At 39.6% G+C, this 25,754-nt stretch overlaps 1 protein-coding gene across 1 annotated transcript; it reads right to left on the reverse strand.

The window, feature by feature from the left end:
• Positions 1-332: 332 nt before the first annotated feature.
• On the reverse strand, positions 333-24,930 carry rabl6b (RAB, member RAS oncogene family-like 6b). Its single transcript, XM_056376402.1, has 17 exons — positions 24,799-24,930; positions 23,379-23,773; positions 23,120-23,254; positions 22,711-22,758; positions 22,503-22,532; positions 22,074-22,126; positions 21,770-21,858; positions 20,016-20,156; positions 16,007-16,112; positions 15,802-15,905; positions 14,020-14,399; positions 12,060-12,213; positions 11,655-11,858; positions 8,093-8,354; positions 7,608-7,794; positions 6,018-6,076; positions 333-5,924 (listed from the first exon to the last, which is right to left on the reverse strand). Exons 2-17 carry the CDS (start codon positions 23,506-23,508, stop codon positions 5,739-5,741), a joined length of 2,268 nt encoding a protein of 755 aa, XP_056232377.1. The 5' UTR covers positions 23,509-23,773; positions 24,799-24,930; the 3' UTR covers positions 333-5,738.
• Positions 24,931-25,754: the final 824 nt, after the last annotated feature.

A 25,754-nucleotide genomic window follows, 5' to 3' on the forward strand; every position in this document is an offset into this window, starting at 1 on the left:
AAGCAAAAACCCCTAATGAATGAGATGATATTCCTCCACACAGGGCAGGAGGGGTCACTGTCCAGCTACAGACCAACTAACCAATCAGTCCTTGAGTCCAAGTGACAATTTGGAGAGATTTCCTTGAGGAGTTCCTGCGATATTGTGTTCAGAGGGCCAAAACCGTGTTTCGTGAGTTCAATGCGACCTTCACCATTGAGCTATAATATTCACACAGAAGGAGAGAAGGACAGACGACCTAAAAAGACAGAATGGACCATGACATGGTGCTGAAATGTTTTTCCAAATTCATGTTTTGTGGGTGAAATTCTTTCAAAAAGTGAGACATGAAATTCCCTTTATGAAGAAATAAGTTTGCATTTATTGGACAAACCAAACATAGGCAAACTCACACAGTGTAAAGATGGAACATGTCATGGGGTGAAAAATATATGAAGGGTTTCATTCCAAAATGTCATACATCCATGTGGAAACAGTATCTGAAATACAATATCTATTATATACACTCAGTCGACAGTTTATTAGGAACACCTGGCTAACACTAATACAACAGTCTGCAATAAATTCTCCCTTGACGAAGGTTATAATGTTTAGTTTTTATTGAAACTGTGTTAAAGAGGTGCTGATTCAGCTGTATGATTATGATATGATATGTATCATTTAGTTTGTGGTGCTGTTGAAAAGAGGAGTTTCTGTGATTTACCCTAAAATCACAGAAACACTTGTCAACATAGCACAATACAATTCAGCGGTTAAAATGAGTCAACACCTCTTTAACAGTTTCAACAAACACTGAGCATTTTAACCTTCATGAAGGATGATTTATTGCAGGACTGTTGGATTACTCTGCATTAGTTTCAGCCAGGTGCACCAATAAACTGTATAAGTGACTGTACTTGTGCATATAATTTCCCTACTGGAGCTTTGTTTCCACATGGTGTATACTGTATATCATCTTGGAACACAGCTCTTCAAATATATCTATTTATATATATACTTTATACATTCTCTTTTTACTGTACATTTAAGTCTCATGCTTTGCTTTGAAACTGCTTTCAGCATTTATCCTCAATCACATGACAGAAGACAAAAAAACAGCATACAGTATTCAGGATCAATGCTGCATAGTTTCAACTTTGGAATATCAAACATAATGTCTTTGTAAACCAACAGTGTAACCGTATGTATGGGAAATGGAAAATGTATGAAACCTGTCACTTGTCAAAACATGTCTAAAAATACACATTACTTATCTTAGATGCAAGAATGCTTCACTTATTTGAAACATTTTGATGATGCATTTTATGGAAGATACTATATGTCATTTCTGTCTATCATGAGCAGGCAATTTGAGGCATTGGACAAAAGAAATGAAGGTAAAAGTTTAGCAGGACATATCACCACGTACATTTCCTTAAAAGCAGTGGAATTAAACCGTTTGGAGAATGTATTACAGGAGAAAGTTCACGAATGTGAACAACAAAAAGCCATAAAAAGCTGCATGATGTTGTTTGACTGCTAAGGACAGTTTCAGGACAAATCGCAAACAAAAACTCAGACACAAAACAAAACAAAAAAACAAAACAGAAGCAATAAATAACACAAGAATAAAACAAAGAGAAATTTTTGGAAATGTTGCACGAACAGATCATTTTCAACATAATTCCATCATACTCCTTTATGATGTTTTGCTGTCCAAAAAAAAAAAAAAAAAAGCCAAACAAATGTACTGACTCAGTGCAACCTTACAACAGGCTTTAAGGATGACATATTCTGTTTAACCCAACTGAGCTACTAAACTGTTGACATTAAGAACACTTAATATAATGGTTCATGAGGATAGCGGCATGTGATTCCCTTGTAATAACCTCCATTAAGGCAATTGCAGAAAACATGAGGAGAATTTGTACATAGCCTATTGCATGTGGCAGAGAAAGGAAGGCCAGGAAAAGTGAAGTGAACGGGGAGAGAAGATAGTTTGTTTCAGCCATTTTGACCAGTGGATGATATTATAAAATTGAAAGTGTTGCTTAGTGTCTGTTGTTAGTTTCCCACCAAGACTACATCCAGTATAAGCCAGCACCCGACAGCACCAACAACAAATGTTTCTGTATGTAAACACAGCTTTAGGATTCAAAAATGAACCTGGAGCAATACATGGTCTCACTGGGCAGCGAGGGCAGGCTGATCATTTTCCAGGACACTTTCCATGACACACGGCTGGTGAGTCAGATGATGATCACTCTCTAGACTAGCAAGTTCCTCTCTGTGGAAGTCGCCTTTACATGCGTGTTAAGCTGTGGCTCTGTAATTAGAGTAGAAACCATAGGACTAACCTGATCCCTCTCTCTTTTGAATCACATCGACCTTTCTATTAACGCAACAATTACAGTTGTGCAGAAAAAGGTGATGCTGACGTTAGCTTTTGATTTGGCAGTTAAGGGGAAAGTTATGGAAAACTTAAATGATAATATTAACAATAAAAAATGATACTAACAATACAATATAGACACCGTGAGAAGAAGATGCCGTTCTATTCTGATCCACTGTTGCTGTGAAGGGGACTTAGACATTCTAGTTAAAGCAGTTTAAAAGCAGATTTGGGAAACCGTTTTATGAAAACTAGGAAACCAGACAACAGGCCAATTCTTTCTTAAAAACCACCACATTTCCACTTTATTCTACTTGTGAAAACACAAGAAATTGTGATTTCAGAACTTTTTCTCTATCCAGACCACAAACCGAGTTTAGATTTTAGATTTACTGAGAGATTTTAAAGATAGTTTAAAATACAGTTTCACATTTGTGAAACTTTTATTCTGTTTGCGACCAGGTATTTGATCTTGGATGGAGTACACAAAGAAAATCTTTAGGTTTTCAATATACAAATAAAAAGTTTGACAAACCTGAAAGTGGACATTTAAACAGTTTTTAGGCGTTAAGTAGTGTTACTTCCCCGTCACTGCCAAATTGGAATTAAACTTAAAAGTTAAGTTTCTCTCTGATACTCAGTTTCACACATTACAGACTCAGAGGTTAAGCCACAATACATATTAATAATTAGAGTTAGAATTAGAAAAGATGCACAAACACACACAGCTCCCATTCATTAAAGGTTAATACCAGCTTATTTCAACTTGGTCTAATTCCCATAAATGTGACTTTTGTAGCTCATGGCTAATACTAACTTTGCACTCCATTGTTCAGATACGGGGAAAACAGTGTATATTGGTGCAACCAGCACAAGCATCCTACAGCTTTCCAAATAAACATGTTTTCACATGAATCATTTTAAACATTTGTCTCTCAGTCTGACCCAAAGTAAACACAGCTGCTAGTAAGTCATTAAACACAGCTGCTAGTAACAGTCATTATTGGCCAACTTATCACATCCAGGGCAACTTGCAGGCTGACCTAACCCCCCTGCATATTCTGCCGCACCGCCAGTTTTTTTTTTTTTACGTGTGAGAGGTTGACTTTCACTGCTGTTATACAGTCTTATAAGGAAACTCATAAAACTAAATTCAATAAAGAATTGTGCTGTGGAGGATTATGAGGACGAGTCATTTCCCTGCGGTGGTCGACTGCATTTATCCAAACCAGAGTAAACAGACGATGAGCTGAAACAAACAGGCAGGACCATCCAGAAAAACAACCCTCTGCTGCAGAATCAAGACATCTCAGATATCTCCACCGATGATAGGAATTCCAGCAGTGCGACTACAAGGAATGGTTTTGCAGCGCTTATCAACATTGTCCTCCTGAAGACTTATTTCATCTTCCCAAAACTGACAGAAGATAGAGGCCGACTGGTCAAACGCTCAGCTGCCCAGATATGAAATTAAACAACACAACATGTAATATGCTGTGTGAGGGTTTACAACATGTGTCTCCACCAGCAAACACTAGCTTTTGGTTATATTCCTGGATCCACTGTAAAGAAATATTCATAAATAGAATGATTAGGTCATCCAGCAAGTGCCCCTCCATGTAGATCCATATAGGTTCCCCATAATGGATGATCCCAGCGTCTACATTCTGTGTATACATTTAGACTCTGAGCCTGGTTGTCCCAATATAAACTCTGTTTTGCCTCAATCCCCTGAAGGTCATCCATGATGAGGTGACGAGTGCAAAGTTAACATGACCCATAGACCCACAATAACCACATTTATGAGAAATACACCAAGTTGAAATAAGTTGGAGTTATCCTTTAAGTACCATCTCTCAGTATCAATGTGCAACATACAGACACTGTTCAAATCACAGACAAATCAAGCTAGCAAGCCTATCATCCTCACCAAATACAAGTGCAAGTTAGTTAGAAATGTTGGCGGACCTGTCAACAAACAGTCAGTCAAAAGAAGGAGTGCTATGGATGGTTGTCAATTTTTTAAATCACTTCTTCCAAGGGAAGACTTGCTAGCTACAGCTGCTACTTACAGCTTCTGCCAGGATTGCTTGTGAGTAGAAGAGACAGAGTTTGGTGACTTTACTGGACAATTATTTCTTCGCAAGGTGGTCATACTGTACAGATGTCATTTATACTGAGGTTGAGATCCACAAACAAGCCGAGTATGATCCCCTGCAGATGCAGTGCGGCCGACCCAACAGCATTCTGTGCATTTACATTTTGGAATACTGCGTCAACATACTGCGTTTTTCCGTATCCAGACGGGATATTCATTATAATGCCAGTTTTTAAGACAGTCAAATTCATAACTCAGTCCTTATTTGCAGTTTGTAAAAACTTCCAAATGATAATGATTTTTTCTCAAATTACTATTTATGATGAGAAGGACTGACCAAAATCAGGATAAACACAGCCTAATGATAACCCCTGTAGTGTGTGATTGGCTATAGCAACAATTTAAAAAGTGATCACAGAGATTGTTGGAGGTGACAAAAATTTGTCTTCTTGACTTTGCTGCCACCTTTTAGGCTTAAAACATGGTTTTCCAAGAGCTCGGATACTGTTTTTCAAAAAGCTACGTTGTTGGATAAAAACAGTGTGGACAAAAAGCAGAAAGAGACAAAAAGATGCATTTTAAAATTAAGCCAGTTTAGTGTGGACATACTCCAAGAGTAAGAAGAAGGGTAAGCCATTTCCTTTGTTGCTGAATGGCAACATTCCTAATTTACTCACTCTGAATTTTTCACTGTTCATAATTAGAGACAAAAGAATAAATCTGGACAAGGATCTGTCTGAAACCATTTCAGCCGAAATGAGAGAAGAGAAAAATGATCTACACTATGGAGTCTCCAAAGAGTCAGTCGTCACTGTGAGCATGCTCTCAATTATTACACGAACCACACAAACATTCAGACAAAATAATAACCCTATTTACAGCAGTTGATTTGGAGTGGATCACTTACAGAGTGTATCAAATCAAAGAAAATATTCAGCCAACATATCAAAGTACAAAGAGCCAATCTGTGGCTACACCAATCAAATTTTATGTCATAGCTCACTACAGAACATGAGGGTGTCCCTGCCTTTTCTTACTGTTTGGAGCGGAGGTGACAGCAGTAGTGCAGATGGGGAAATCAAACAGAAGGAACATACAGGTACCAGAGTCCTTGGTTATTTTACCTGGGTGTCGTCAGTAGCCTTGCGTATTGCGTATGGCTTGGAGATGCTGCTTTATGCACATACAAGTCAAGGATCCAGGAGTTTTTGAATGACCATGTGCCTTTCTGTTGATCAGTGGCTCCATTTCCTAATAAAACAGAGGCCTTTATAGTTCTTCATAATCACCGTCATCTCTTTTGATCAAACCTGCTCCTCCGCCCAGAAAGTCCTCCAGTTCATCCACATCTGTTTTCTTGGTCCGGGATTTCTTTTTCTTTTTGTCGTCTCCTTCAGCAACTTCGTCTTTTTCCTTTTTCTTGTGTTTGTGTTTCTTCTTACTTTTGTCATCCTCCTGACAGCGGAAGGACAGAAGTTATTACTAACCTTTAAACACATTACTACATATAGTATGTAATATGATGAAGAACAACAACTACTTCTTTACCTCTTTGCCTTTCTTCTTCTTTTTCTTCTTCTCTTTAGAGGAATGTTTGCTTTCTTTCTCTGAAAGAGGAGCAGATACATACAGTAACCATGGTGATGTATAACTGAAGAGGTCAATAGTGGATTTAGTTAAATATGTTAAAGTCTAGTCTTTTTATGAGTCAAAAAATTAAAACAAACAAAATGAATCGTTCAGAGGAAAAAAAACAGACTTTTCAACCATTTGATGAAAACACCAAAAGAGCAACTTTATACCCTTTTTTTTTGCTTCAAAACTCCAATGATTCAAAACAAACTAGAATTACCACCTCGTGGCTGTATCCCTCCACCAACCAGTCAAGTTGCAGGAAATATGGTCACAATCTTCTCTTCCTGAGCTACAGCATTGAATAATGGCCAGAAGTGTTTTTGCAGAAAATGATGATGTTACAGTGAAGTTGTCCTTTTACCATTTGGATATAAAATATCATCACTTCATTTTATCCTTATAGACATTTGCGTTTCTGATATATCACATTCACGAGAATGGGATGGACAACCCGAAAACAATATGCCTCTGGCTCTGACTGTCGCTGGTGCAGAGGCATAAATATATTCCAAAAAATGCACCAACACCCAGGCATCACAAATGTAGTCGGTAACTATATATGCAACGATTGTTGTATTTCTTCTTCTTTGTTTTTTGGTCTACAGAGAATTGTTCTGACTTTTTTGGGGGGGGAAGGCTGCGAGCACAACATATGAAGAAAAAAAACACTCACATATTACAACCCTTATCATCTACAACACTGAATCAATTCACAAATTATAAACATTATGTTGATGGAATAAAAAAGGTAGAACTCAAACAAAAGTGATGCAGGTACAGCTTTCACACACTAGAGTTATCTGCTGTAGAGTTCATCTTCATAGAAGCTAAGTGTTGTTTATATATTTATGTGTTGTTTTTTAACTTCATACTTTATGAATATTTTGTCGTCATCACCTGGATTGAATTGGAGCATTGAACGAGCTGATCAACCACTACTTTACTTGCAGCCAACTCTGATCAGATGAAGGAAATAACTCAGTCCGTATCCTACTTTATTTCAGAAGATCTGCAGCTGTACAGCGTGGTAGATAATGATGGATTCACCTGGTGCTAGCGCTGCGACAGATAAGCTATTCCCCACTGGTAAAGACAGAACATAATTAACAGCACAGTGCGCTACCCAGGCAGAACCAACAACTTTGGTATCTGCACAAGTCATTCCTCTAGTGGCCATGGTGAGTACATTATATTTTAATTCATTCTGAGTCAGGAAAAAGAGCAACTTCTTTAAATAACAAGCTGTGTACTGCATCCTTTTTTTCCTGTCTGATCGGTTACCTGATGTACTGCCCACTTTTCTATTTGTTCAATAAAGAATCAATTCTGAATCAATAATCATGGCACCAAGAATTGGAATCACATCAATTCATGTGTTTCCCTCATCAGAACAACAGCAACAGCTCCTTTCATGGATACTAGTATGAAATTGCAAAATGTGAATTGAGCCTGAATTGATAATTACAGTTAGACAAACACATCAACAGACACTTCATGACTTACCTTCCTGCTCCTCACTGCTGTCCTTGGCTGTGGGAGCCTCTTCTTGGATGCCGAGGCCAAACAGGTCAGTGTCGTCCTTTTGTTTGAAGGAAATCACAGTGGGCTTCATAGGTTCTGGCACTTTGGCTAACTGCATGTCATCGTCAGAGAGATCAGACAGAAGCTCGTCCCTAACTGGAAATGTATCCTAGAAAGAATGGGGCAGCCAAAAATAAACTTGTCACAAGAAAATAAAGAGAAAAATAAAGGCTTCTGAGATGGCAGTATAACAGAAGTGCATTACACTGTCTTTACTAATATGAGCCACTATGTCAGTATTCTGCCTGATTTTTATCATGCTGAGCATTTGACTGAATGACTGATTCAATGCCTGATTCAAAACCAACACACAAGTTAACAGTCCAGGCTTTCAGCAGTAAAGAGAGCTGTGAACTCAGTTAACCTCAGACTAAATCTGCCGTGATGGTGAATGGGTTCGACTTTACCTTTGCTATTTTTGGTGTGTCTGAAGCTTCCGACTCAAAGTCGGGGTCATCCATGACAAAAGAGAGCATTTGCTGGGCGACAGGGGCCTCGGGGTCGGTATCAGAGTCCTCAGTTTTGGGTGTGTTTCCCTTCTTCTTGCCTTGTTGCAGGGCTGGCTGTTCAACTGCTGGAATTAAAGTGAGGGAGATGGGCGCTGTGGTCTGGCTTCTGGGCTCTGGAGCTTTAGATGCCACCTTTGGTTTTGTGATATGCACCACAGGCCTGAAACAGGGAGATAATTAATTACCTTAAATATATTAGTATTTTAATTGATATATATATTACATTCATTTTTACATTTCTTCCTTATGTATTAACGTTACTCACTTATGAACTTCTGCTTCAAAATTTTTTTTATCAATATAATCTACCGTTTTTCTGCAGCAGTGTACACAAAGTTTCTAAAAATCCCACAGACCACTGGAAGTCAGCAACTGTCATGGTTACATTGGCCTTTACAGCTTGAATATGTAAATCATCTAGTCACGACACAGCACTGTATGTGGGAGATCTACATGAGTCACAGCTCAGGCTATGTCTATACACTGCTCTCAACTTGAGTGTAGTGTAAATTGTGATTGGGAATCTGGATAGTATGGGAACAATCTGGTCACAATGGAAAGAAATCGAAGGAAAGAAAGTTGCCTTCAGATGGAAGTCATGACTTTGTTTTTTTGACATGAGAAGTTGAGAGAATTGTTTGAATGAAGTTGAGATAAAACACTACAATGCAACTGATAACAAAACAGGATGTAACAATTTTGTGTTTGGTGTATTTCAACATCAACAAGAAAAGAGAATAAGACTGGGATGGAAATAGCTGCTATCACTTCATAAACAGTATATGTTGCACTTCAGTGTCTAGCCTAATAAACAATTGAGTAATCGGGCACACTGCAGATTACTTGGCCTTAGTAAAATAAAATATGGTTAATTGGTAGGGTTACCAATCCAAAATATGCTAAAAGCCAAAATAGGATCTATTCCACCCTTGATATTGGCAGCAGAGTTAACCTGCTTTAAAATGAGGAACGTGGAGCATCCTGTGAAGTTCTACGGTAGCATAGGTTTCACAAATAAGGAGATACTTCATCTTTTGGCTCATTAGCAGCAGCATCATCATCATCATCAGATCATGACATTGAAAACATTGTGAAGAAACTGAGTCTGTTCTATAGTTAGACAAACAAACAGCAGCTGCCAGAAGCAGCTCAGGATGACACTGACTGTCCTTTCACCATTTTATTGGTTGTTTGTAATATTCCTAAAAAATATTGTTCTCAATTCTAGTAATATTATGACTTTATTCCCAAAATTTCTGTTTCCTTTTTTTCCTCATTGTGGTCCTAATACTGTAATATGTGGCCTCACCTGATTCAGTATGCAACCCAACTCTTGGTCCAGACCAGGCTTTGACTACTGCAATGCCCTTCTGACCAGCCTCCCTTCACACACAGTGAAACCCTTACAGATGAACCAAAGTCTGTCAGAGCAGGGGCATCCCACTCTACCTTAAAGAATCTCTTGAACACTCATCTCTAACATTTACATTCACTCATTTGGGAGATGCTTTTATCCAAAACGACTTACAAGTGAGAGTACCTCCTCTACCTCTAAGAACCTACCAAGTCTAACTAGCTCTTACTATGAATGCTCACTGTACTTCTTGACCTGATCTCCTTGCACTTAATGCAACCTAATGTGCGTATGCACACAATTGATAATTACACTCAGTTGGCGGTTTATTAGGAAAACCCTTCTAAAACTAATGCAGTCTAATACAACAGTTCTGCAATAAATCCTCCCATCGTGTAGTTTTTCATTTCAGTTCTGTGGTTCTGTTATCTAGACCACCTTCATTGATGGGGTAGGCAAATTAATAGTAACACTTGATATATAAGACTTACGCTTTCAGCTCAGGTTCACTGTCCAAGTCTTGGTCCTGTGTGATAGTGTGGGCTGCTGGTACTCCTTCCTCCTCGTCACTAGTTAGAGTGATATCTTTACTGGGGGGCAGGGTCTTAGGTTGGGGAAGGCTGGGCTTAGTGTCATCAGGATCGAGCTCATCCTGGAAGCCAGACACCATGGGGTTTCCTCTGTCTTCGCCATCACTGGAACAGAGAAATAACTTTTACTCATGGAGAGAGGGTCTACTTCTGTGGGCTATTATGCAATGCAGCTGAAACAAGAATCTCCATGACATGTACAAATGCATATGTCTAAATTCTCAAAAGTAAATATAACCTATATATCATGACATATCAAAGAAAAGTAAAAAGTTTAAATTTCAAAAATTCATGCAGACATCTCACCTGTCACTGTCCAGAGCTGGAGCATGTGCAGGTTGCGGCACCTTGGTCTTTGTGGGCAGGCTGTCCTCCAGGAAACTCTTGTCCAGTCCCTCATCTGGCACAAAATCATCCACACTCTGAACCTTAGCAGGACACACTGGTGCAGTAGGGTCCTCTGAGGAGAACAATGAGCCAAAATGTATTTGAGAATAATGAAAAAACTCAACTTCATTCAAATCTTCACTGTAATGTTAAAAAACTCCCATCACATTTCCCCATGTTTCAAAACAATTTTAAAAATCAACACAAAAAGAAGCTTTGGACAAAAACAGGTGTGAGGTGTTGGATGAGGTCAGCAAAAGGTAGTTGAGAGGGTCTACAAAAACCTGGAGGAAGCAGGAACAGCGTCTGTGGCAGAACAACACCAGGGAGGTCTGGAGAGGTACGAGGACCATCACTGATGGGTGGTCAAGGCCTTCACCCCCCCCCCAGCTGTGTGTCATACTCCAGCGCCTCTTTAACCTCAGTTTACATCTGGATAGGGTTCCTGTGTCCATTGGTTCCACTACCGAAGATGGCCCTCTCCAGTGTTGTCCTCACACAGGACAGGCCAGGAGGCGCAGTCAGAATCATTGCTTTGTGATGCGTCCTGCATCTTTAACACTGTTCAGCCTGCCCTCCTGCTGGGGAAGAAGATGACTGCCATGCAGGTTGACGCTCCTCTGGTGTCCTGGATCATGGACTACTTCAGAGGACATCATCAGCATATGTGCCTTCAGTGCTATGTGTCAGACACAGTGGTGAGCAGTACTGGAGCTCCACAGGGGACTGTCCTATCCCCTTTTCTCTTGAACACTCATCTCTAACATTTACATTCACTCATTTGGGAGATGCTTTTATCCAAAACGACTTACAAGTGAGAGTACCTCCTCTACCTCTAAGAACCTACCAAGTCTAACTAGCTCTTACTATGAATGCTCACTGTACTTCTTGACCTGATCTCCTTGCACTTAATGCAACCTAATGTGCGTATGCACACAATTGATAATTACACTCAGTTGGCGGTTTATTAGGAAAACCCTTCTAAAACTAATGCAGTCTAATACAACAGTTCTGCAATAAATCCTCCCATCGTGTAGTTTTTCATTTCAGTTCTGTGGTTCTGTTATCTAGACCACCTTCATTGATGGGGTAGGCAAATTAATAGTAACACTTGATATATAAGACTTACGCTTTCAGCTCAGGTTCACTGTCCAAGTCTTGGTCCTGTGTGATAGTGTGGGCTGCTGGTACTCCTTCCTCCTCGTCACTAGTTAGAGTGATATCTTTACTGGGGGGCAGGGTCTTAGGTTGGGGAAGGCTGGGCTTAGTGTCATCAGGATCGAGCTCATCCTGGAAGCCAGACACCATGGGGTTTCCTCTGTCTTCGCCATCACTGGAACAGAGAAATAACTTTTACTCATGGAGAGAGGGTCTACTTCTGTGGGCTATTATGCAATGCAGCTGAAACAAGAATCTCCATGACATGTACAAATGCATATGTCTAAATTCTCAAAAGTAAATATAACCTATATATCATGACATATCAAAGAAAAGTAAAAAGTTTAAATTTCAAAAATTCATGCAGACATCTCACCTGTCACTGTCCAGAGCTGGAGCATGTGCAGGTTGCGGCACCTTGGTCTTTGTGGGCAGGCTGTCCTCCAGGAAACTCTTGTCCAGTCCCTCATCTGGCACAAAATCATCCACACTCTGAACCTTAGCAGGACACACTGGTGCAGTAGGGTCCTCTGAGGAGAACAATGAGCCAAAATGTATTTGAGAATAATGAAAAAACTCAACTTCATTCAAATCTTCACTGTAATGTTAAAAAACTCCCATCACATTTCCCCATGTTTCAAAACAATTTTAAAAATCAACACAAAAAGAAGCTTTGGACAAAAACAGGTGTGAGGTGTTGGATGAGGTCAGCAAAAGGTAGTTGAGAGGGTCTACAAAAACCTGGAGGAAGCAGGAACAGCGTCTGTGGCAGAACAACACCAGGGAGGTCTGGAGAGGTACGAGGACCATCACTGATGGGTGGTCAAGGCCTTCACCCCCCCCCCAGCTGTGTGTCATACTCCAGCGCCTCTTTAACCTCAGTTTACATCTGGATAGGGTTCCTGTGTCCATTGGTTCCACTACCGAAGATGGCCCTCTCCAGTGTTGTCCTCACACAGGACAGGCCAGGAGGCGCAGTCAGAATCATTGCTTTGTGATGCGTCCTGCATCTTTAACACTGTTCAGCCTGCCCTCCTGCTGGGGAAGAAGATGACTGCCATGCAGGTTGACGCTCCTCTGGTGTCCTGGATCATGGACTACTTCAGAGGACATCATCAGCATATGTGCCTTCAGTGCTATGTGTCAGACACAGTGGTGAGCAGTACTGGAGCTCCACAGGGGACTGTCCTATCCCCTTTTCTTTTAACCCTGGACACCTCAGACTTCAGGTCCGACACCTGGAGTCACCCTCTACACAGTGCTCTGGTTAATCAGAGGAGCACATTGAGCCAGAGACTGAATGACTAAGTGCTCCACTGAATGCAACAGGAAGTCCTTCCTTCCGGTGGCATTCACTCATACAATTTCCCCTCTTTCTGCACATCTCCATCAGTACTGTTGAGCTACTTTGCACATTTTCATTTTCGCACCATTGTCCATACTGTGATTCTACCTCACACAGTTACTACCTGAGCATAGGTTTTTTGATTCTGAGATTCTGATTTTATATTCTACTCCTCTAATATCAAACCTCTCTCCTGTCTAACCTGGGCCAGATGTTCAATAAAAAGGATAAAGAGAGTCCTCCTCCTTTCCCTTCATAAAACTTTAAGATTAAAGAGACATTAGCCATTAGTTTTAATCATAGCAGGTGGGGATAGGTAGTGTCTTTATACGTTGTATAAATCCTTTACCAAACCAAAACATTTCCATCCAACAGAAAACAAAAGCCTAAGCATCTGTGCCAGGAAACTTTGAACAAATGTCTTCCTTATTAATATGTTCGACAATGTGGAGGGCTCACTGTATGTTGTTCCGTATAAAACCTATTGATTGTGATGTATCAAGATGAATCAATTGTCGTGCGTCATCTTAAACCTTTGGTCATCAAACAGCCATTTTTTCTAAAAGATACCAAAGACCGTTTGAAGCAGTTAAATGAATATCAGATAGAAATTAAACATTTTTTTGACCACTCTGGATGTAGAATTAGAGGCCATTGCCAGAGCTTTGTCAAATCTTTATCATATCCCCCAAAGTCATCCCTAAATGATTTGCTCAATTTTGTTCTAACCACAGATTAGGTCAGCTTTGAAGATCGATTTTATTTGCAAGCTATGGGAGCAGCAGTTGCTGTAATGTAGTTGTGGGTGACTGGGAATCAGACTTCTTACACAGCAATACTAATCCCTTTCAATCTCAAGTGACTTCTCCTATTGACTGATGGTACTAAATAATGGTATTTGTCAATTATTGCAACAGCAGTTTCCTTAAATTCTTTACTGATTTGCTGGTCAACTATTTTTTTGCTTAAGTACAGTAAAGAGGACACTCACCTGGTGCAGAAACAGGAGCATCAGCAGCAGGTGATGAACCAAACCAACGGGAGATGAAGCTGCGTTTCTGGGGGGCCAAGGCTCCAGATGCAGCTGAGGACTGTTGGTGCTCAGGAGACTGGGCTGATGGCTTTGACTCAACAGTAGGTGAAGCTGCCCCGCTAACCGCTGCTGAGGGAGGTGGAGGGGAGGACGCAGACACAGATGGTGACTGCGGGATCATCTGAGAGAGGATGGGAGGCTGAGGGGTGCTGGGGCTGGAGCTGCCTGTGGAGGCCCCACTGGGAGGGACGATGGGGGATTGAGAGCCTGAGGAGGAACCGTTAGCTGGACCAGGAGAGCCATAGCTCTTACTGCGAGACTCCAAGTTCTCCAGGAAACTGCAGAAATCACAAAAGATAAAATGAATAAACTGTGATTCACTTCGAAAAATATCTGAGGCTAGGAATACAGTGCACCGTTGTAGAGTATAAATGCCACCCACTCTTGATTTAGTAAATTCCACATGATCATTTCAATTGTCTTGACAATGTTTAGACATTGTCCTGTGATAGGTACTTTTTTGAGAGATAAACTAACAGTTTTATTCTGGGATAAAAATAAATACACAGCGTGTGTAAAACAACTTCACAAATGTGTTTGTCAAGAGGAACACATTGTCGTTGATAGCAATTTGCAGTAACTTGTGATGGAAGTTGTCTTTGTTGGTTAAATTACTTTACAGATTCAGTGCTGACTGCCCTGACAAATGTCGATCTGTACTTTTTGGCTGGACCACAACATGTTTACAGATGCAGTGTTGCCAACTTGGTGCATTTGTTGCTAGATTTAGAGACTTTTTTTCAAACAAGACTGGGTATAAAGCTAGTATATGACTGGACTGTGAATGAACCAACTGTCTGCTTCGGGCTACACCTCGTTACGAGCAGTCACCCAGCCGCTCAGAAGCTGCTGGGAAGTCGAGTGGCGCTTCCAGTTCACTGAGCCTCGCCTTCATTACGGTAAATAAACTACATCCATTACATGTATCATTATTAAAGGTGGCAGAGGAATAACTAAACATAACACCAGGGTTTCCCACACATTGACTTTACTTGGGCAGGCTGCCCTGGTATATAACAGCAGCACAAGTATATTGCTGACTCATTTTGACATTTTATTTGTATGTTTTTTAATCTGTCAAAACGACACCATCCGTGATTGATTAAATATTCTCTACTCTCTCCCCTGTACTGTTTCGTTCTGCTGACACACAAAGACCAACAGAAAGAAAGAGGGAAAGAAGGAGACGCATGGTATTACATTAGAAGACGCAGACACGGTGGATATTGAACGGAGAACTCAGTTCTCAGGCCCAGTCGGTGGTTACAAATACATCCTCACTTTCACACACTGACCATATACAGTTCAGCCATATACCAGGTTTTGATCTTGAGTCTGAAATACTGGCAGTACCTCTATCCACTATCACCTGTAAATGTTTGAATTGTTTCTTCTGACAATTTACAGCCAAACTTAGCTGAGAGTCAAGAGCAATAACTGCACCAATGCATTCTTGAGGAAGAAGCTGAAGGAAATGTATCCATTAGCAGCCAGTCTATAGTGTGTTCCCAGCAGTAACGAGCCCGAGTGGACATATGCAAAGGTGTTCACCAGAAATTAACACAATTCATAATCTGGTGTGCACTGCAAATTTGTGGAAGGTAAAGCTTTTTCTCATGTCACTCTAGGGGCTCTGTGTAGCAGTATGCATGCAGAGAAGAAAAGAAAAAACATAGGTACATCTCATAGTTTTGATCTTCAGTCTCCTGCTGGACACAGAGCTCCTCCAGGGTGGCATCCATGTCGAGCTGGTTGGTCTCCAGCTGCCTCAGGAGGGTCTCTCTCTGCATACAAAGTAGTAATCACAAAAGCACATTAATTTAAACCAGCACAGCCTGGAAAAACTAGGTAAAAACAAAATGTTTATGAAGCAAATGAAAAAAACCTGTAGCTGCAAGAAGGGGATGTTGAAGAATCTGTGCAGATATTTCAAGCCAAACCCATTCTTCATAGAAGACTCAGCATAGTGGATGTAAGATGATCCCATTGGTCTGTAAAACACAAGTAACTTGAGTTAAAGCAAGATCATTAATTGTTATAAGAGTGGTTTCAAGGTTAAAATGGTTGACATGTTGGAGCTGCACTAATTAAGCAGAACAAGCTTTAACCTTCCTGTCGTGTTCGGGTCAAATCTGACCGATTTACAACTTAAAACACTCATAAATATTGTGTTTTACATCTGATTGCCTCAAGGCCTTATGATATCCTCCACACTATGCACTTTAACATATAAAAGTGATGATCACCTCTTTCATTGAATTTTGAGTGTTTTAATCAACCTTGTTACACCTGTGGTGTTCCCGGTCAAAAGTGACCGCCATAGGAAATGAATGGGTATCCAGACTATATTCATCCATCAGACAGAAAACATCCTCATACAGACCACCCCAACTCACTCACTCACTCACTCACTCACTCACTTACTCACTCACTCACTCACTCACTCACTCACTCACTCACTCACTCACACATTTCAGACTGAACAATGTCTTTTGCGGGTACACATCTCTTTCCCGCGCTTATGTGCCGATCGTCCCACGTGAACCAACTTCCTGATGAAACAACGTATCATATCTTCACACAGACTAGACAGGTGTCTGTTATGTGAACCCATCTATTTCCCGCACTTTTGTGCCTATCCCCCACGTGAACCGCACCTTCCAGACTAATCAATGTATCATCCTCACACGGACCCCATATATATATAGCTTGATGTTTGCCTTGCACTCCTTTTACTCTGAGCACAATGAGTAGGCAACTGACCAAGCGGTTCTCTGTCGAAGAGGTTCTGGTCCAGGTTTTTGGACATGATGGACTGAGGACTGAAATTGAACCAGAGACAGAGGAGGATGTCTCGGAAGTGGAAGGCAACACAGATTTTGATCCAGACTTTGAGGAGACTGACCAGTCAACAGATGGAGAGGGAGAGGCACCTGAAGAACAGGCACCTGAGGAGACATTCCAGTCCAAGAGTGGACACTTGCTCTGGTCTTCATCCACCCAGGACAGAGGAAGTAGAGCGAGAGTGGAAAACATCAACATCACGCTGGGACGCTCAGATCACAACGTCCTTCATTCCAGCAGCTGTCAGACTCCACAACTTCCTGACTATGTGCAAACTTGCACTTTTTCATGTACATATCGTGTGTATTGTGTATATTGTATTATTACTGTATATTTGGTATATTTTTGTTGTATATTTCCATATTTCCGATGTTTATTCTATAGATGTTTATTTTCTGCTGTGGTAAATGAATTTCCCAATTGTGGGATAGATAAAGTTAATCTAATCTAATCTAATCTAAAGATGACGTCAGGGCCAACACGGTATGCTACATCTCGTGTGGATGACATCAAGTCCAGCTTCCAACCTGGAGAGAAATTTCGACCTGATAGACCTCCAATCCTACATAGGTCTGTTGATTTTAGCAGGAGTATATCACTCAAACAATGAGGCTACAAAAAGTCTGTGGGATGCAGAGGGATCTTTGGTTTTCCATTTATTTTTTACATTACATGTACATTTTGTAATACATTTTCAGTGCCTATTTGTATTTTCACTGCAGTTATTTTATGTCTAATTCTATAAATTCATGTTAAACACTACTTTGAGCCATTGTTCACAGCTAAAGAATGTTGAATAAAAATTTGGTGGTGAAAAATGGTTTTTGTGCTAATTTAAGAGCAGTTAAAACAGACCGGTCAATTTTGACCGGGAACACTAAAGTAAGGGCCGGGAGGTGAACATGACCGGAGGGTTAAATACGACATCTGACTGACATATTATCACCTTAAGTTGTTAAAGAAAACTCAGAGCAACACTATTAATTCATTTGGAGTCATGTTTGTGTCCGCCTGATGATGAATAGTTCCTCTCTTTAAAGCTCTGTTTTTGATCTCCACTAAGTCCTGGGGGAATTATCTGGCTCTTTCGCTGCTAAAGGTCCACTGAGGTCACCAGCCTAACTTTGTCTGTTAGGTTTTTAGTGCTGAGCAGGTAGTCTACCGTCGGGTTATCAGAGCCTTTTTTGCTGAAAATATCTGCCTACTATGGCTGTAGACAAGATTAAACACATTAGAGATTACAGCCCAGAAGTCAGTAATGACCTAAAATAAGCTTTAAAAGTACTGTAAAGCTGAGAGGAGCCACACTGATGAGGCAAAACGTAATGACCAGCATGGACCCTCAGAACAGTCTGCAGCTATGAATCCCCAGAGGGAGCAGGGTCTGAAGAATTGTGTGCTGGGAAACTTTCCTCTAGTACGTATCATTTTGTGACTATGTTAGCTACAGTTAATTCCATCCCATACCAAAATTGCACTAGCAACCTGATGGCACATCTCGGAAATATGCACCCATATGATCGCCAATACAAGTAGTTATGTATCTTGTTGTGGACGTAATGTGCAAAAATAGATATTCAAATGATTCAAGCCTATGTGTTTTTTTGAGGAGTAATCAAATGTCATTTTTGGCCAATTTTTACAGCAGCTACATAACTGCACCAAATCAAGGACCCAAATCTCTTACTCAGATCACAATCTATTACAACATTTCTAACTTTTTATTTATTACAACAACTATAGTGACTGTTTGAGGCTACTGTTTAAGGAGTGGACATTTGTGTGGTCAGGCAGCAGGGACTTTCTGGCCTTTTACAGAGCCAAGCAGGTATCTGGCTATCTATGTTTCTAATCTGGGGAAACAAATTATTAATCTATAATATGATCTGGAACATGCTATTGATTTGTTGTACAAAGAATTAGTATCAGAAAGAATGTTGAGTGGGAACAATCAAACTATTGATTGACCTTATACACTTAACCTATTAATTCGAAGTTCCTCTCCAGACATGTTTTAAACTCTGTAAAAATCCTCTGCTGTGCTTAATATTTTGTTTAACATGGTTTTCACACATAGAAAATGAGAAAAAAGGGAAACTGGGGCTGGAAGCTCATCTACACTTCCTAAATTCTAAATCAATTCTAAAGAAATTCTAAATCAGGCCTTTCTGGTGAAAGAGCAGTGAGCATCAAGATGGTTAGAGGATGTGACATCACAGAGACTCAGCCACATGTTCGAGCCTCAGTCAGACCCAGACTCAGATGAGGAGTCTGAGACCAGAATCAGAGACGAGCAGACGGATCAGAGCGGTTAGCGTAGTTAGCATCTTTTATTTGTTTGTGTTGTTTGTTAGCTTGTAACTGTGTTAGTGGTTGTGTTATGCTAACTCTCTCTCTCTCTGTACTGACAAGGTTTCAGGTTTTTTTTTTAGTCCCGCCCCCTGTCCCCACAAGTTGACACTGGTTCCTTAGGTTTGTGACATATGAAACCTTGTCTGTCTGAATCTGTTTTCATGAGACTGTGATTGGTTCACTGCAGTTCAAGGTGGAAACACTCAGTCATGGTGCTGATGATTATTTCGCTCATCATGTCTTGTATTATAGTAAAAACATCATTTGGATGTTTACAAGGTTAAAAACTTGATTTAAGTAAGTTGAGAACACTTACTCACAGAATGTCAGCTGCATTTTTTTTTTGAAGATAGGGTTGGAAAAATGTGTGTGCACTTTCTGTTTTCCTAGATTGTGTTACTCTTCCATCTCTCACACGTTAGTTTTTCTTTTCTGCCACCTCTGTCTGTCAATACTTCATCACACAATGCAGTCTTGTTATTTGCAGATGCAGCCTATAGGGAAAACTATGCAGCCTTAATAATATATAGATAATTTTCAAATTCATTGTCCATTTTTAAATCAGATTCCACAGCTGTTGCACGTCTGAGAAATGATGTACTTATTATGTACTATACAACTTCAACATGAATTATCGGAGTGAGTGTTTTTGTTTCCATCTCTAACATCTGACCATTTAGTTGCATGCTAATATCTACCTGTTCAGTCCAGCAATCAGGTCCCTTATATCATCAGGAAGGATGACACGATGCTCGCCCATGTCCCTGTGGTTACCCAACACACACACCGGCACATGGGTGGGTACTTTGGGCAGTTCCCTCAGGATGTAGTTAAATGTCCTGCAATTGACAATATCACAGCATAGATTTGTGGGTGGGTGAAGAAAACATACTTCAGTCCTGTCACTGGTTTCGGCCCTTTATCCGTTTGTTTCTATGCTTACATATACAGTACTTTAATACAGCTGAATTCACAATAAAGCAGTTTTCATTTACATGTTTTTCAGTTGCTGTTGTTTCGGAACAGAACAAGTATGAAATAGTGGATACTGAATAAAATAAATACTGGAACACAGCGCATTATTGGTGTTTCTGTTGTTTCTAGCTAATCAGATCTGCGATGACTTCTCTCTCTCTGTCTCCCTCCCTCTCTCTCTGCTTGTTGTCTTATGTCTAGTTATTCCTGTGCCTCCATTAGGAATAATTTGCTGTAATGGAGGCAAGGCTGAGTAAACTGAAAGCACTTCCCCGCTTCCCTGCAGTTCTCAAGCGGCTCGGTAGACTGCCGTAACAAGGGGTGTAGCCTTTAGTCCGCAGTTGGCATTCATAAACGGTCCAGACATGTACCAAGTTTATACACAGTCTGTTTAGAAAAGTCTCTAAATGTGCTGTAAATGCCCCCCCTAATAGAAACAGTTTGTGCCAAATCATTTTGAAAGAGCAACAGCCAATGGGGAAACTCCAACTCAGTCACATGGCCTTCTGCTGTTCAATAGTGGAAGTATGATCACTGAACTATGATCAGTCATTCAGTGGCGGACATCCGCTTCTCTTAACTTTTGGATACAGTTGAAAGGGAATTGGAAACCCTAAAGAGGAGGTTTGACATGAACAAACTGTCTAAGGAAATCTAAGGAAAACAAAATTCATTGTGTTTGATATCATAAAACAAATTTTGAAGTAAATCTTAAGATTAATGATGTAGAAATTGACAGTGCGAGAAAATAAATTAGATAAAAGTCCATGAACTATGTTTGAAACCTAACGTAACCAATATCAAATCAAAACTGTCCAAATCCAGTGCAATCCTGCTCAAAACCAAGGATTTCCTGAATCATAACTTACTTTTTATTCTATGTTGCACACTCATAGTTCCATATATTACAGAATGTGTGTGGGAAAATACATTTGAAAACCAGCACCAATTGCATATTTACATTACAAAAAAGAGCCATAAGAATTGTTAATAAAGTTGATTATAAATAGCCAACTAATTCATTATTTATTAAATCAAATACATTGAAATTTAAGAACCTTGTAGAATTTAAAACCTTACAAGTGATGTTTAAAGTAACTGTATTAACGAGTTGTTTTCATTGAGGGACAACAGATATCCACTCAGGGGATATAATCTGTTGTATGATTTAGTACGATGTGTGACAGTTCAAGGGGTTAAATTATGGAAGCTTAGCCCTCAGCCCACACCTTTTTTTTCAGTCAGAAAATTTTTGATATCGACTTAATTTGTGTATACTGAGGTGGTCTTAAGCACTTGCTTAATTGTATGGTAAATCTGTTGACAGGAAATAAAATAAAAAGATCCGCCACCGGAGGTTCTCAGTTGCACAGCCACATGCAGACTGACTGAAACCTAATCTGTCCATGCATATTGTAGCATTACAGTTCACTGATGAGACAGTGCTAGGACAACAGTTTAGACAGAGGAGTCTTACCACTGCTTAGTAATGTCAAACATCATGATGACTCCATTGCAGTTCTTGTACACATCCAGGAACTCTGCATCCAGGGCAACCTCATCGGACTACAACACACATATATTCCCATTAAACAACCAGATTAATCACACGATATATCTAAAATATATATATATATATATATATATTATACTTTTATTTTGACAACTTGTAATTTTGATTATTTACACCCTATAAGACTTCTTTGGTTAATCCCATTACTGACCCACATACTATAAGTCAGCCTTTTTTTCTGAACACATGACAGTCATGTGATAGTCACCTCTTGGGGCTCATTCTCCAGTTTCAAATTGTCTCCACGCCTTTTGCCTTTGCCTGAAAGAAGACAAATCAAAAGTATTACATTTAGACAAGCTGATAAGAAAAAAAAAAAAAGATCACAATCTACAGCTCAGTTTGTTGTTTTACTTTATGATGAGTAAAGTAAGCAGAGCAGTGCATGTGCTTTTCTTATGGAAAAGCATCTCGGAGCTTATATTCAAAACACTTCAAGACACTCAGGCTCTATGTATACACAGCGCAAAAAAAAAAGGAAAAAAAGAAAAAAAAAATCTGTCACATGTAGCCACACAGCAAACCTGGGAATAGCCAAACCTTGAGAATATTGACAATCAGATAAGAGTAAAACGAGGCAGGGCAAACCCACAGCACACAATCCAGTTTAATTTCTACACACTATAGTGGCGCTCACCTACACCTTCAGGGAGAGGATATTTTTGGCCTGAGATGAGTGCGAGAGAGGTGCAAAGACAACATCAACATTGAGGACAGATAAAACAAACACGTAACCGTGCAACTATTTGATATCATCAAATACTCTTGACTCTCTGAACTTCTCAGAGCAAGGTCAGCCTCAGAAGAGACTGGCATGTGTGACTTCCATGTATCTCAACACTCACCTTTATCAACCACGTCCCAAACCTCTACTTTGACCACATCATCAGTAGCTGAGAGAAACAGAGAGAGTGTTTTCATTATTCATGTTCTTGGGCCACAGAGTAAAAAGAACTGAAATCCAGAGGCTGTTAAGTGACTCTAATATGGACCCAGTAACTAAAAACACTACAAAACGTAGTGGTGGAAGCACTAACACAAATACAGGACACCTACTCTAGAACTCAGTTAGATGAAGCTAAATCCAAATGCAGTCTATTTTTTATTTTTTTACCTTGATATGGAGCCACTGAAATAAATCACCAAGGCACAAACAGCAAATGTCAAATACAAACCAGAAACAAAACACAAACATAATCAAAGCAGTGGTGATGAGATAAAATAAGCCATCATTTTCAATGGGTTATAACTTACTTTTGTAATTCCAATGTATACTTGTGGCTTGGATCTCCTGAGTCGGTATGTACTCCTCCACAAACTTCTTGCCCTGCAGGCGATGCCATAAAGTACTCTTTCCAGTGTTCCTATCTCCCCGGATGACTATTTTCACTTGAGTGAGACAGACATTGTAGATTCATTTTAATCAGATAACAGTTTAATGACTTAACTAAAAAGCAACATTTGATAGTTATAGAGGGGACAGACATGTATGACGCCAGGCTGAATTACTTACTATTATACTGAACCCCTTTGGCGAAGCGTCTCTGCAAACTTTGGTTCATCGACTGCATGCCAGCTGGGATATTCTTCTCCCTGAACTGCCCTGGCTCAGATCCCACCAGCTTCTTCAGCGCTGAAAACATCTTGACGAGGCTTCACTAGCTTGTTCAGAAACAAGTGGTAGTACAGTGGAACTTCCCTGACAATTCGTCCCACAACAACCGAAGTTAAAGAGTAAAAGTGTATCCTGATGGCTGAGGAATCTAAAGGTCCATGCTTAGAAGAAAATCTGATGCCAAAATACTAAATAGTGACTCTGAATTCAGCCGCTGATCTCTCAAACCTGACTGAATGTTCTTGCTCGCCAGTCAGTGGTGGATGTAACTACCATGTTGTTTTGAGCATCATCTATGAAAAAACAGAGGAATAAAGAAGTTATGGTTGGTAACTGGGTGAATGTGCAGCCAGATCCATTTAATTATGTAAACAATTACCCAATGATCATTGAAAAAGACACAAGGTTATTTATCCTGCTGTTTTGATTTTGAAATAATTTCCAGATACCTCAGACTCTTCGAACCATATGGATGAAACAATATACCACCTACTCCACCAAAGGATTTCTATTATTGTTATTTATACTGATTTAAGTTTATGATGTTATATTGTTAGCTATCAAACCATTAATCGATTAATTGTTTTATGTCATATTTTCATAAAAAACAGTGTGTCGAACAAAACGACGTAATGGCAATACATGAGAGGCACAATGTGGGGCTACATCTGATGATGTGGCAAGGTGATACTTTTTGCAGTAGATCCATCACCAAACGAATTATTAAATAGCTCATTTATTCATGAGTGAAATATTAGTGATATATGAAGGAAGGGCTTATAGGTGTGTATCAGAGCATGTCTCCATGATCCTGTAAAATCCTAATGAGAGCTGTCAGTGTCCTAGGAAGTGTTACATTATTCAATATCAAGTCTTTGTCTCCAGTTTACATTATCAGCAAAGTGTGTGTCTTTGTTCAGCTAAAGGAGAAACCAGCTAAAATACAACGCCGAATTATGTAATGTTGGAATAATAACAGTGCATTTTCCCTATAACGTTGTCCAGCTAGCATTAGCTGATCAGGCTATTAGCGCCTGTTAAGACAGAGCTTTCTCGTATTTTTTAAGCCATAATGGCAAAAAATGTAAAAAGCCAAAATCTCTAAAGGGTATGTCAAGGTCAACACAGGCTTCAAACAGTGATGAGCCAGCTCGGTTTGTTACCTACCCGGTTTAAAAGGTAACGTTATCCTTTGGCTCTGTTCTAGCTAGCTATCCAGCCGATATTAGCTTAGCTTTTCCCCCTCTATGCTAAATGACATTAAACGGCAGCTAGACTGGATGTCTTCTTCCAGGTGGAATCAGCTAGAAATACTCACGGTTATGTAATGAGATAAGAAACTGTTGTCCCGACATCTTTGTCTCAAAATATCTGTCAGACCTCCATCCCAACAGAGATATAGCAGCGACATTCCTTTGGAAAGAAAAAAGCAGCCACCGTTCCAGCGTCACACCAAAACGTTAAACTTCCGTTAAAACTTTCAAAATAAAGCCTATGTTGTAGAAGTAGCGAGTTCATCACAAACGTGAAAAGAAATTTTAAAAAATTAAATACTCTCTATATAGCGTGTGTTAAGAAAGTGCTTTTGATAAACCATATATACAAATGCAGGGATTTTCCAGTGGTATTTTCCCTCGGCATATGCGGGGTCAAAGGACCTCAAAATGTATTGAGTATTTCGATTTTCCAGTACTGGGTTATTATTTTTTTCTTTATTTCTTTTCTGTCTTCTTTCTTTATTGAAAAAAATTCCACATAAACAACAAGATAAATAACCACAATAGCAGCTCAGTTCAAAAACATATAGGTCAAAATACACACATTGACGAGATAATAATAAAAGTAATAATAACATAAAACAGAAATAGCAGTATATAAAATAAAATAAATAAGATAAAATATGTGAAAAAAAGAAATGTCAGGGACAATGATAAAAACATAGAAATTGACTTGAATCAAATCATCAAAATGGGAGCACAATTTCATAGTTTTAATTGGGGTTTTTTTTGACGAAGTTATTGTCTTAATATAGCTCAATTTCTTTGGTGAAAACATGAAAGTGAGGTTCTACTTTAGCAAAGTTCAACACACTTATGATATGTGTACTGAATGGAAATGACACAATATGATTCATCAAAGTCCAAAACAAGCTGATTTATGAAGTCAATAAGTGTTTTTACAGTGATAATTGTGTTGATGCTATGCGCATATTCTTACGTATACGTAAATAAACAAAACTCTACCGACTCGTATATATGTTCAGGGCAGTAAGAA

This window comes from Seriola aureovittata, chromosome 5 (genome assembly GCF_021018895.1).
Source record: "Seriola aureovittata isolate HTS-2021-v1 ecotype China chromosome 5, ASM2101889v1, whole genome shotgun sequence".
Lineage (NCBI taxonomy): Eukaryota > Metazoa > Chordata > Actinopteri > Carangiformes > Carangidae > Seriola > Seriola aureovittata.

Coding starts and splice junctions, on each gene's coding strand:
- rabl6b (XM_056376402.1), bottom strand. CDS start 23,508: ATGTTTTCAGCGCTGAAGAAGCTGGTGGGATCTGAGCCAGGGCAGTTC. Junction 14,400..15,801: donor GAAGATCAAAACTATGAGAT/GTACCTATGTTT, acceptor TGATTTCTGCAG/TTTCCTGGAGAACTTGGAGT. Junction 5,925..6,017: donor AGAAGAAGAAAGGCAAAGAG/GTAAAGAAGTAG, acceptor TTCCGCTGTCAG/GAGGATGACAAAAGTAAGAA.